The 14813-nt window shown below is 34.0% G+C and overlaps 1 protein-coding gene across 6 annotated transcripts in view; it reads left to right on the top strand.

Annotated features, from left to right (window-relative positions):
* The window catches only part of PLD1 (phospholipase D1), a 228099-nt gene that overhangs the window by 190185 nt on the left and 23101 nt on the right, over nt 1-14813 (top strand). For all 6 annotated transcript variants that reach the window (XM_033211713.1, XM_033211717.1, XM_033211715.1 and 3 more), the window contains one exon: nt 14588-14722. In XM_033211713.1, coding sequence (XP_033067604.1) covers nt 14588-14722 — 135 coding nt within the window. The remainder of the gene's footprint in view (nt 1-14587; nt 14723-14813) is intronic.

Here is a 14813-nt window from a genome sequence, read left to right as displayed (position 1 = left end):
GATGATGTACTGGAATGTGGGTAGAAAATAATAGACTTTCCAAGTCTGTATATTTTTAGCTTAAAAGTAAGAAATTAGGACATCAGCAGGAATAGCAGAGGAAGGATCTCCAAAAATACAGTCCTACATAAAAGCAACAAAATATTGACAAAAGTTGTCATAATCAACTTCTTTGGACGGAGAAATTAAAGGCTTGTAACAATCCAAGGAGTGTTTAAATGAAGAAAAACAGGTGAATCTTGGTAAGAATAGCAAGCTGTGTGGCATTTTAACTTGCCGTATACCTATCTCCCACTTCTCAGCTCCAAGATAGTCCTAAAAGCCAACAGCTGCTCAAATCAGGGTGAAAACCAGCAGCCTAGCAGCCATTGGAGAGAGCAGATCAGGGTTGAGGCTCCCATGTCCCAACAATTCTCACAGTATTGTCATTATTTGACCCGTCTGGCACTTCCCTTTAAACTCCCATTCTAAGTACTTATATTTATTTCACCTGACTCAGACCTTGCTCAGTGCAAGTAGCCTTTTTAAAAAACCTGGGTACTTATGGCCGGTCCCGGTGGCTCACGCCTGTAATCCCAGCACTTTGGGAGGCCGAGGTGGGCAGATCACGAGGTCAGGAGATCGAGACCATCCTGGCTAACACGGTGAAACCCCGTCTCTGCTAAAAATGCAAAAAATTAGCCGGGCGTGGTGGAGGGCGCCTGTAGTCCCAGCTACTCAGGAGGCTGAGGCAGGAGAATGGCATGAACCCGGGAGGCGGAGCTTGCAGTGAGCCGAGATCGCACCACTGCACTCCAGCCTGGGCGACAAAGCGAGACTCCATCTAAAAAAAAAAAACAAAACAAAACCTGGGTATTTATCAAAAACAATCAGCAACATTTATTTAGCATCACAGCTAACTGAAGCGGCAGTAACAGTTGAGTGAGCAAGAAGCTGACTAAAAATCTTAAGAGGAAAAGCTGAGGGAGGAGATCCCCTAGTGGGTACTAGAAACCTCCAACGTATCCCTGGGAATCTGAAAGGTCATGGGTATGTGGAGGGCTGTGCCCATGCCCAGGGCAATGCGCATGCTCAGGAAAGGATTGAGGCGACCCTAAGCTCTCACCTCTAGCTGACCTTGAGGCTTTGTGCAAGCAGAAAGTGAAGCCTAAGACAGAGTTATAAACTGCATGCCGGGGAGCGTGTAAGGTCTGTGGCCCTCACACACATACACAGAGCTCCTCAGTGAAGTGTAAGAAACTCATTTGGTACAGGCATTTAAGGAATTGTGTAAAGTATGTTCTCTGGCCACAGTGGAATGAAATTATAAATAACAAAAGGAAATGTTGGGAATTCACAGATAGGTGAAAATTATACAAAATACTTCTAAATAAGCAAAGAATCAAAGAAGATACTTCAAAGGACAGTAGAAAATATTTTGAATGAAAATGAAAACAACATATCCAAACTTATGAAAGGCAGCTATAGCAATGCTTACAGGGAAATTTATAGCTACAAACATTTATATTATTTAATAGAAAATAAGAAATCTCAAATCAATAACCTAACCTTACATTTTAGGAAAGTAGAAAAAGAAGAGAAAAATAAACCCAAAAATAAACCCAAAAGAAATAACAGATTGGAGGGAAAATAAATGAGATAATAGAAAAAAATAGAGAAAATTAGTGAAGCCAAAAGTTAGCTTTTTGAAAAGATCAACAAAATTGACAAACCTTTTAGGTGGACCAAGTAACAAATAGAGAAGACTCAAAGTACCAAAATCAGAAATAGAGGAGACATTACTACTGACTTTACAGAAATAAAATGGAGTGTAGAATACCATTAACCATTGTATGCCAACAAATTATCCCAGATAGATGGATAAATTCCTTTAAAGACACTGTATTAGTCAGGGTTCCCTAGAGAAACAGAACCAATGGGAGATATATATATAAATTAAGAAATTATATAAATATAACTTCTCAGCCTCCATAATTACCTGAGCCAATTCCTCATGATAAATCTTTTCATATATATAAAAGACACATGTATGAATATATATTTTTATATATTTACATATTATATGCATATATATTTAATATATATTAAATAAAATATTTATCAAAAATAAAATATGTTATATAAATCTGTTATATCTATATAATATAGATATTTTATACAATATATAAATAAGTAATTTATATATTATATAGTTATATATCCATCTATATAATATATAGATATATATCTTTTATCTATATGAAAAGATGTATATATAATAAATGATATATATTTATACATTATATATTATAAATATATAGATATATATTTTTATGTGCTATATATAAACAATATATAAAATTTTATATATTATATATTTTTATATATCTATCTTTCGTATATACATGAAAAGATTTTTTATGAGGAATTGGCTCAAGTAATTACGGAAGCTGAGAAGTTCCACAATCTGCAAGCTGGACACCCAGGAAAGCTGGGTATGTAATTCTCATCCAAGTCTGAAGGCCTGAGAATCAGAGGAGCCAATGGTGTTAATCGCAGTAAAAGGGTAAGAGCAGACCAAGATTCCAACAGAAGCAGAAAAGCAAGAATCAAAAGGCATGAATTCCTCTTCCATCTGTCTTTTGATCTCCTCTGGCGCTCAATGGATTAGATGATGCCCACCAACATCGGGGAGGGCAATCTACTTTTCATTAAAGTAGATTTTCATTTGAATCCACGGATTCAAATACAAATCTCATCCAGAAAACCCCTCACAGATACACTCAGAAACAATATTAAATGGGCACCTCTTGGCCCAGTGTTGATATGTACCATTAATGGTATTGTATTAAAGACACAAACTCCCAAAACTGATTCTAGAAAAAATTGAAATTCTAAATAGAGCAATAACAAGTAAAGAGATTAATTTAGCAATCAATAATCTTCCTACAAAGAAAAGCCCAGGCCCAGTGGCTTTGCTAGTTAGTTCTACCATCCGCAATAGAATTAACACCAATCCTTCATATACTTCCCCCTAAAAATAGGAGAAAGGAATACAGTTACATGTTGCATAATGACATTTCAGTCAACAACAGATTGCAGCATGATGGTGGTCCTGTAAGATTATAATGGAGCTGAGAAATTCCTATCACCAAATGATGTCACAGTCATACTCATGTCATGGTACAATTCCTTTGTTTTTAAATAAATTTAAAAATTTAGTGTAACCTAAGTGTACAGCATTTATAAGTCCACAGTGGTGCACAGTAATAATTTAGGTCTTCACATGTATTCACCACTCACTCACACCCAGAGCAATTTCATTCATGGTAAGTGCTCTATGTAAGTGTATCATTTTTGGTCTCTTATACCATGATTTTACCATGCCTTTTCTATGCTTAGGTTCACAAATACTTGTCATTAAGTTGCAGTTGCCTACAGTATTCAGTACAGTATCGTGCTGTACAGGTCTGTAGCCTAGGAGCAATAAGCTATACCATATAGCCTGGGTATGTAGTAGACTATATGATTTGTGTAGTAGGTTTGTGTGATTAAACTTTATGATGTTCAAACAATGACAAAATCACCCAATGACACATTTTTCAGAACGTATCCCCATCATTAAGCAATGCATTACTATACTTCCCAACACATTCTATGCGTCCAGTATTATCCCGATACCAAAACCATAGTCATTATAATAAAAGAAAAGGGCCAGGTGTGGTGGCTAACACCTGTAATCCCAGCACTTTGGGAGGCCGAGGCAGGAGGATCACGAAGTCAAGAGGTCGAGACCACCCTGGCCAACATGGTGAAACCCCATCTGTATTAAAAATACAAAAATTAGCTGGGTGTGGTGGCCTGCAACTGTAGTCCCAGCTACTCGGGAGGCTGAGGCACGAGAATCGCTTGAACCCAGGAGGCAGAGCTTGCAGTGAGCCGAGATTGCGCCATTGCACTCCAGCCTGGCGACAGAGTGAGACTCCATCTGGAAAAGAAAGCCACAGATCAATCAGATCAATATTCCTTGTGAATGTACACACAAAATTCCTCAGTGAAATACTACTAAACTGAATCCAGCAATATAAAAAGGATTATACATCATGACCAAATGGGATTTTTCCCAGGAATGCCTGGTTGGTTTTAACATCTGAAAATCAATCAATGTAATGCACTGTGTTAATAGAACAAAGGACAAAAACCGCAAATAATCATCTCATTAGACACAGAAAAATTATTTGGCAAAATAATTAAAACAAAACAAAAAAACCTCAACAAACTAGGAATACATGGGAACTTCCTCAGCCATATAAATGGTATTTGTAGATGTCATATATAAGCTGACATCATACGTAATGGTGAAATACTGAAAGTTTTCTCCTCTATGATCAGTGACGAGATGAGAAAGTTCACTCTTGTCAACATTGTACTGGAGGTTTTAGTCACAACAATTGAGCAAGACAAATACATTTTTTTAAAGGGAAAGGAACAGGAAGAATAAAACTACCTCTTTTTATAGATGACATGATCTTGTATGCAGGAAATTCAAAGGAATTCACACATACTATTACAGATAATAAATTAGTCTAGCAATGTTTCAAGATACAAGATGAGTATTCAAAAATCAATTCACTTTTATACTCTAGCAATGAATAAACTGAAAATGAAATTAAGAAAACAATTCGATTTAAAATAGTATCAAAAGAATTAAATATTTAGCAATAAATTTAATAAAGGCAGTGGAAGATACATATGCTGAAAATAATAAAATATTGAAAGAGATTAAGGAAAATCTAAATAAATAAGAAGATACTCTGTGTTAATGGATTGAAAGACTTGGCATTGTTAAGATGGCAGTACTCTCCAAATTTTTCTATACATTCAACACAATCCCTATCAAAATCCCAACTACCTTTTTGCAAAAAATTGACAAATCCTAAAGTTCATTTGAAATTTCACGGCATTTAGCATTGCCAAAACTATCTTGAATAGAACAAATTGGAGGTGTCACATACGTGATTTCAAAACTTGCAGCAAACCCACAATAATAGTGTGACTTACAGATCAACTGAATAGAGTTGAGAATCTAAAAATAGTTCTTATGATTATGGTCAATTAAATTTCAGCAAGATGGTGCCAAAATAATTCAATGGAGAAAGAATAGTCTTTTCAACAAATGGTGCTGGAAAAACTAGATATCCACGTGCCAAAAAACAAAAAAAGTTGAACCCCTACCTCATATCATATACAGAAATTAACTCAAAAGGGATCAAAGGCCTGAATATAAAAACTAAAACTATACATTTCCCAGAAGAAAATAATAGGCACAAATTATTGTGACAATGGCTTCTTAGATTTTATACCAAAAGCACAAGCAAACATATAAAAATAGATAATTTGGATTTCATCAAACATGAGAGCTCGAAAGCCTTTGTGCTCCAATGAACATTATCAAGGAAGTGAAAACACCCCACAGAATGGGAGAAAACTGTTTGCAAATCATATATATAAGGAACTAGTGTACAGAATGTATAAAGAATTCTTACAATTCAATAATAAAAATAAAAATAACTCAAAAAATAAAAAAATGGGCCAAGGATCTAAACAGGTGTTTTTCCAAGTAGATATTCAAATGGCTGATAAGTACATGAAAGAAAACTCAATATCACTAATCACTAGAAATTCAACTCAAACCCACAATACAACCTCACACCTTCACATTCACTAGTATGGCAATAATAATAATAATAAAGTATTGGCAAGGATGTGTAAATAGTGGAACCTTAACACATTACTGTTGGGAATGAAAAATGGTACTGCTTCTTTGGAAAGCCGGTTTGGCAGTTCCACAACAGTTAAATGTAATTACCCTATAACCCAGCAGTTCTACTCCTTAACATTTACTCAGATATTAAAAACAAATGTCCACACAAAAATTTGTACACGAATGTTTATAGCAGCATTATTCAGAAAGCCAAATGTCCATTAATTGATGAATGTAGCAACAAAATGGGGTGTATCCATACAGTGGAGTATTATTTAGATGTAAAAAGGCTTGAACTGACACATGCTGCATCACAGATGAACCCTGAAGACCTTACGCTAAGTGAAAGAAGCCAGGCATCATTCTTAGCAAACTATCACAAGAACAGAAAACCAAACACCGCATGTTCTCACTCATAGGTGAGAACTGAACAATGACATCACTTGGACTCGGGAAGGGGAACATCACACATGGGGGCCTATCATGGGGAGGGGGGAGGGGGGAGGGATTGCATTGGGAGTTATAACTGATATAAATGATGAATTGATGGGTGCTGACGAGTTGATGGGTGCAGCACACCAACATGGCACAAGTATACATATGTAAAAAACCTGCACGTTATGCACATGTACCCTAGAACTTAAAGTATAATAAAAAAATAAATTTAAAAAAAAAAGGCCACATATTGTCTGGTTTCATTTTTATAACATGTCTTCAATAGGCAAATCCATATAGCCGGTTAGTAGAATAATAGGGTGTAGGGGAGAGTGGAATGGGGTGTAATTGTTAATGAGTATAGGGTTTTTCGGGGGGGTGATAAAAATGTCTTAAACTTAGGTAGTGGTGATGGTTGTACAGCCTTGGGAATGTAGTACTTATAAAACATACTGATTTGTACACTTTAAAGAAGAGAATTTTATAGTATAAAATTTATAAATTGTAAGAATTTTTAAATGATTTAGAAACTTTAAATACAAATTTAAAACATTGACAAATTAAAAATAGTGACAAGTTTTAATACATGTATATAATTTCAAAATATACATATATACATATACTGGTGTTGTGTGTTCAGCAATTTTTCACTGATGGTCTGCTCAACCTACAAAACTTTTGAAAACAACTTTAGACAAAAGGTATGTACATCACCAATAACGAATACTTCCAAAAGTTGTATCTCATTGTATGTAGGACAGAGATTTGCTGGAGTATTATCTCTGTCTCTGTTTTCTAAAGGCCTAAAATGAAGATGATAGTGAATGAGTAAATTTATAAAAGATATATTGATAAAGTAAAATGGGGAAAATCATTCAGCACTGGCAGTGGCTTGTAAAAAAGCACAGGTGAGGATATAAGAGAAGAAACAAAAAATCTAAACAAGCCTATTATGTTTTCAACAGTAAAAATGTCCTGGGCTTATTATAAGGTATTTCCTTTGGCTCTAGACCCTTTTCCAGCCTTTGCCTATTCAAGGGTACAAATTGGATTTTAACACAAGAAGTAATTTCAGTGCTAAGCCTGTTTGTAAAAAGATTTCCAAGTACCTTGGGAACAGTCAAAAACAAGGCATCTCAGTGGGAAAAATGTTCATATGCTAGACAAAGAGAAAAGATTAATTATATAATGCCTGTTTCTAAAGTACAAGGTTGTATTGTTGGCTTTGTTTTTGTATATGTAGTGGGTTTTAAATACATGAACTAGCTAATCTCTAATTGGATAGAGAAATATAGTTCTCTACTGTTTTAATTATTTAGAATAACAAAACTGCTGCTATGAATATGTTAACATTCCTGAAAAGAAAACCAGCAGCTATTAGTATGTAATTATCTGATACACCAGTCTTCAGAAATTTAATGTTTAATTTAAAGCATTTCTTTATCGTTTTTATAATTTTTGTTAATTTCGCTATTTTGGCAGCCAATTTAGTATAATTTAAGGGCCAGAAGTTTTCAGTCAGGATTAGATATGTACATATACCAAGTGCTACCAGTTTTTAAGTAACAAAAGCCTGTAACAATTCTTGATGTCCTTTCACGAAATTTCCTTATAAATATCGAGTCTATTGTATTGAATTTCTCTTCCTTTTTTTTTTTAATTATACTTTTAAGTTCTGGGGTACATGTGCAGAACATGCAGTTTTGTTACATAGGTATACACGTGTCATGGTGGTTTGCTACACCCATCAACCCATCACCTACATTAGGTATTTCTCCTAATGTTATCCCTCCCCTAGCCTCCCATTCCCCTGACAGGCTCCGGTGTGTGTGATGCACACACCGGTGTTCACAACAGGTATGTCCTGGGATCTGAATAAATCTCCAGGTTCTCAGATACCTCCATGACATTATATAATTTGGGACTCTTTCTTATACTTGTTTATGTATTTCTTCACATTAATGCTTGTATATGCTCCTGGTTTGCTCATATTTTCTTCAAAAAGCGTATGTTTCTCTGGTATATCCTCATAACATAAATTAACATCACCAACCTTTGTACCTATTACTGTTGAGCCAGTTTTTTTCACAGAATAAAGTACTGGCTGAAATATTTTCTCTATTTGTTTTTTCTTCTTTCCATATAGAGTTCATGGTGAATTTATTCACATCATAAATGGATGTCTCCATAGCATTTGGCAGGCCACACTCGCATTTGTCCACTTTCTGGCTAGGAACCGTTATCTTTCTTTTAGATCATGTTACTGGTACCAACTGTTAGCTCTCTTCCCAAGGCCATTTTTCACAAAGAAATAAAGATTTAATTACTTCATAAGAATTACTGCATAGTCAAGGATGAGTGGGAAGTAGGTATGGACTGTGGGCTGACAGGCTGTCTTACTAAGTGATGTTTTGCTGATAGGCCTACTTTGACATGGCACATAGATGTGCTTTAGAAAATTACAAATATGCCATGTCCTAAAACTTCAAGCTGCTGACAGCTAGTCAGTATCGTTAATCTTAAAAAAATTTAATTTTGAAATAATTTCAAATTTATAGAACATCTTCCAGGACTGCCATATATCCTTCATCTTAATTTCCCAGATGTTGTAATCATTTTACTTTCTTTGCTTTATCATTCTCTTTTAACAGAAAGATACATTGATATATAGATGTTGGGATTTTTTTTTTTTTTTACTCTGAGTCGTTTTAGAATAAGTTGCAGCCATGATACCAATTTCCCCCTAAATATGTATGTGTGTTTCTGAGAAAACAAGGACATTCTCTTAAGCAAGTATAGTTCAATTATCAAAATAAATGAACATTGATATAATACTGTTATCAGTTTATAGAACTTATTGAAATTTTGCCGGTTGTCTTAGGAATGTTCTTCGTAGCAAAAGAGGGAAGAAGGCTTTTTCCTAGGCTAGAATTCAGTTCACAATCATTTGTGACATTAAGTTGTCATGTGTCTTTATTTTTCTTTAATCTGAAATTATCTTTCAATCATTTTGATGGGGGGGTGGCAGAGCTTTCATGATCTTGGTGTTTTTGAAGAGTACAGGCCAGTTGCTCTGTAGATTGTCCCTCAATTTGGGTACATCTGTTGTTTTCTCGTGATTAGATTTAAGTTATGCTTTTTTGGAGCAGTATCACAGAAGTGAGGTTGTGTTCTTACTGTAACATAGCAGGAACAACCTTACTGGTTATATTAACTTTGATCACTTAGTGAAGGTGGTGTCTGCCAGTATTCTCCACTATTTTCCCCTTCATAATTAATAGTATTTTGTAGGAAAATACTTTAGGTGTATATAAATATCCTGCTTCTTATCAACCATTGACCTCCTGATTTTAGCATGCGTTAATCATTCTCTGAACCAATTATCGTGATAGTTACCAAATGCTGACTTTCTGATTCCATCATTTTTTTCTACATTTATTAGTTTCTTTTAAATTAATTAGTTGGAATTTTACTGTAAGGAAAGTTTTCCCTTTTTCTCCATTTATGTACTTATATTAGTATGAATTTACAGCTTCTTTTATTCAATGAGTTAAGATCTTGGAGTTCAGCTTGCCCAGGTTTGGCCAATGAGGGCCTTTTAAAGGTGGCTTGATGTTTTTTGAACATGTCCCCAATAATCGTCTTCTTTAACTGGCACAACAAGGTGTCCCAGACTCATATATTCCCAACACTAGCTCTACAATCAGCCATTTCTCCAAGGAACCTAGGTTTTTTTAGTGAAAAATTGTATTTATAAAGCAAAATCTGGGTGCTAGATGTGATCATTGCTACTAGAATATCACTACTTTGGGCCTCTGTACACACACACAAACCTGTTCTGTCTCTTTCTTGTCATATGGATACCTCCAATTCCAATCCCACAACATAGGATTCCTTCTAGTCATCCCTCTCTTTATGTTTATACCTCCTTTCTTTCACAGTGAGAAACACAGCTCCCTAATCCACAGCATATTTATGTATTTCCTCAACCTTACAATACACAGAAAATAATTTTGGGATTGTTGGCCCATACCACTGTGAAAAATGAATCTACTTACTAGAGTTTAACACTTGCTTACAGTGTTTTTTGCCTTTAGCCTAAGGGTGTACACTCAAATGTCTGTGATCAGAAGTAGTTGGATTATGTTGTTAACTTCATTTGCTTGGATTGTGTTATTAACTTCATTTGGTTTGGTTCATTTGCTTTGGTTTATATTACATTTCAGGGTTTTTTTAAATCTCTCTTATTTTTGTTGAATGCATGAGCTATGCTTCCAGTAGCCAGAGCTATACAAAAAGTATATTTAGATAAATGCCATTCCTCTATACTTTCAGTTTCTACCCCAACCTTTTATCTTTTTCACTCTGTACTCACCCATCCCCTATTGGTAACCGGTTTCATCAGTTTCTAGGTTAATCTTGTGTTTCTTCTTGGAAAAATGCTCAGATAAGTGTATATTTTCTTATTTCTCCAGATCTCTTTCACAAAAAATATACTGCATATTCTCTTGTTCACCTTTTCTTTTCCATTTAACAGAATATCCTGGAAATCACTCCATATTAATTCACAGAGATCTTCATTTCTTTTTAACACTGCATAGTCTTCCATATGTGGATTTGCCATAGTTTATTCAATCACTTTGTTATGAATGAGCAGTTAGATTAACTTGAACAACAATTATATGCTTCTAATAGAACTATATACAATGGGTAACTGTGTATATATTAATATATATACATATATACTCTTATTTGTGGGAGGTATATATTTAGAGTAAATTTCTAGAGTGGGATTGCTGGGTCAGGAGGTAAACACATAGGTAGCTTTGTTAGATATTGCTAAATGACCCTTCAAAAAATTTGTACAAATTTGCATTTTTATCACCAGTATATGAGAGAGTCTGGCTTCAACCCATTTTCACTAACAGAATATGTTGTCCTACTTTTTATTTTTTGCCAGTCTTATTAGATAAGAAATGGTTTCTCAATGTCATTTTTATTTGCATTTCTATCATTATGAGTCAACATGGATATCTTTTCAAATGTACCTTTTGTGTGTGTGAATTGTCTATTCATGTCTTTTGCCCATTTTTCTATTAAGATTTTGATTTTCTTTTCCCTTCGATTATTTATAGTTCTTTATATGTTAGGATTATCACCTCTTTATCTGTGACATATACCGCAAATACTTTCTCCTAATTTGTCTTCTGCCTTTTGTTTTTTGCTGGTGGTGTTTTGTGTTGTTATTTTTTTAATGTAACCAATTTACCAATCTTTTCTTTTCTTTTTTCTTTTTTTTTGCCTTTGGATACATACAAAGTCTTTCCTACATTTGAGGTATAGAAGAATTCACGCTTGTTTGCTTCTATCACTTGTCTGGTTTCATTTGCTTACATTTTTATCTCTGATCCATTTGGAGTTTATTCTTGATAAAAAAATTTTGGAGTTTTATCTTTTTCAGGTGGCTATGGAACTGTACTAGCACCTTTTATTTGAAAGTCCTCATCCTTATCATTTGAGCTGTTTCCTTTATCATATACAAAATTTCCTTATGTATTTGCATCTCTTTTTGGACTTTCTATCCCATTCACTGGTTTATCTGTCTATTTATCTGCTAGATCTACATTCTTTTAATTATACAGACTTTATAGTATGTGTTAATATCTGATAGGGCTAATGACTCATAGCTTTTCTCTTCTGTTTTTCTCAATTTATTCTTGCATGTTTATTTTTTCCATACAAACTACAGGTTATCTAACTCCATGAAAACTTGTTGATTTTTTTCCATTACAATACATTATATTACATTACATTAATGTGATCTCATGTAATGTAATGAGATCACATTAAATTTATAAATAACCTGGAAGAGTTGACATCTTTATAATGGTGAATTGTTCTATCCCAGAACAAGAGCAATCTTTCCATTTGTTCAAGTCTACTCTTGTGTCTTGATAGTGTTTTAACTTTTTCTTTATAAAATTTTTGCACACGAACCATTAAGTTTATCTCTTTTATTTTCTTTGTTGTCATTCTAAATGGGGCTTTGTCTGTGATTATATTCTCTAAATGGTTATTGTTTTGTGTGTATAAAGGCTGTTGACTTCTATATGTTAATTTATATCCTGTTGTTATATTTAATATTTTTATTATTTGATATAATTTTATTACTGATTCTTCAGTTATGTTTTCATAGTATCTGCAAGTGGGGATGACTTTACTTTTTATATGATTTCTCTTACACAACTGTATTGGCTGATACTTCCAAGGCAATGCTAAATAGTATTGAAATTATTATACACACATATACATATAAATGTATAATACATATATTATATATTTTTTCAGCATGTTAAGAAAGTATTCATCATTTCCTACTTTCTTCATTGCTTTTATCAGGAGTGGATACTGAATTGTGTCAAAAGCTTTCCAGCATCTGTTAAGATAATTATTTTTCTCCCTAGATTGGTCAATTTAATGTCTAATAATGGATTTCCTTATATTGAGCAGACTTGCATCCTGGAATACATCTCACTTGGTCATGGTGTATTATTTTCTTAGTGTATACTAATCTTAAATAATTATCAAAGCTCTATGTCAGTGTCATTCAAAAACAATATCCCCTAGGGAACTTACTGAATTGATTTCTGCTGAATCAGAATTCTGGGAATAGTCGCAGGAATCTGCTTTTAACAAGTTCCATAGAGGTGGTCTTCATGCACTCTGAGAACCACTGGTCTACTATATTGTTCAATGTGAATTTTAATGGAAATTACTGTAAAAAAAATACTTACTTTAGCAAAGGACTTGCTCCATGATTCCTTTGAAAAGCTGCTTTGTATCTTAAACTTATAAATTCTAGATCATGATCCAGCTGTAGGAGAATAGATGATACAGAGAAATTAAAAGGTAAAATATTTTTTAGTTTCAGCTGGCACCTGAATATTCATTTATCCACTCACACATTTATTCAGCTTTTTTTTTTTAGCACTGTGAATGGATGAGAATACCAAGATGTGTAAGATCCAGTTCCTGTATAACAGTAGAATAAATTGAGGATTATATAAATATTTGTAAGATACTAGGCATTATGTTAGAAATGTTATCCAGGAATTTTATAGGCCTGAGGGGCTTAAAAAAGAAAATGGATCAGAAAATACTTTAAAAAGGAGGTGATTCTTCAGATGAAGCATCCTTCCAATATAACATTAACAAATAGGGGAATAAATTGATTGCAAAAATCTCATTTACATGAAACTTTTTAGAAATGCGTCTCTTACACACGATGCACTAGTATACCAACATTTCAACTCTCATCAAACACAGCTATACAACATCACTCATATGTATATGAGGGGAAAGCTATCTCTAAATGCAGGCATCTCTGTACGTAACCTATGAATGGATTCCTTTCCAAGATACCCAAACTTAATAGAAACACTGAATAGCATCAGTAGCAAAATAGAAACCATCAGTAATAAATGGAAACTTCAGTAAATGGGACATGAGCTGCCACCTTTCTATTAGTATGCTTCGAATTCTCTTAAAGACAAAAAAAAGTATGCTCTCTTGATATTAGAATTTGTGATGGTTTGGTTCCACTCCATTTATTCTTGGTATCAGACTTTGCTTATCCAAGACAACTGCTGTGTGGGAGAAAGACCATAAAATCCTGTGACTAACACTCACACCAGGGGTCATGATTATGAGCTGGCTTAGTATGGAATGCATTTCTTCTCATCATGTGAATGGCCCCCACGTGATGAGATGGAGGGCAATAGTTTAAAGTACAAACCTGGTGCTGCTTGCTCTGAAGAAAATTCTAAGTCTAATGTAGTAAGGATTCTTCTATTTCCTAATTTTAATGATCTAAAGGGAGGAGTGGTTTTTCATTGCCAATATTTTTATTTACCCGAAGTCTGCAGAATTTAACTGATGCTTCATGCTGAATGTGCTACAAATGATGTAGCATCAGGTGGTTTGGCACACACCTTGCATCTGATTCAAACTGCAGCAAATGTCAAGCAGGATAGAAGCAAATGTCACACTGAAGTCTTGGTTAATCTATTCTGGCTCAGCGTTCACCATTACTCTTCAGTTGTTAACTCATCAAATCATTGAAATAAAATGTTCATATTCAAATAGCTTTTTGGATTGCCTTAGCAAAGGGAAGACAGAAAACACTTCAATTTAAAAATATATATATATATATAGCCATTCAGATTGACAATATGAAATTCAGATACCAAAAATAAATCCTGGATGAATTCTGAAATAGAAAAAATATACATATAATATACAATCTATTCTGAACAATCTAAGTAGTATGTTTTGAGAAACAATAAGATTTAATGTATATTTATTGAGATTGGTCACATTAATTTTAATAATTTCTTTTTAAATTTGCAGTTGGCAATCAGTGGATAAATTACATATCATTCTGTGGTCTTAGAACACATGCAGAGCTCGAAGGAAACCTAGTCACCGAGCTTATCTATGTCCACAGCAAGTTGTTAATTGCTGATGATAACACTGTTATTATTGGTAAGTACAGTATATGGTCTATTATTGTATTCCTTGCCAGTTGACTTACCCCATGCAAAAATGTTTGCTGCTGTTCCTCCTAAGCTTCCTT

This window comes from Trachypithecus francoisi, unplaced genomic scaffold (assembly GCF_009764315.1).
Source record: "Trachypithecus francoisi isolate TF-2019V2 unplaced genomic scaffold, Tfra_2.0 Lachesis_group0, whole genome shotgun sequence".
NCBI lineage: Eukaryota > Metazoa > Chordata > Mammalia > Primates > Cercopithecidae > Trachypithecus > Trachypithecus francoisi.
The sequence above is the reverse complement of the archived record's forward strand: the minus strand, read 5'-3'. Positions and strand labels throughout refer to the sequence as shown.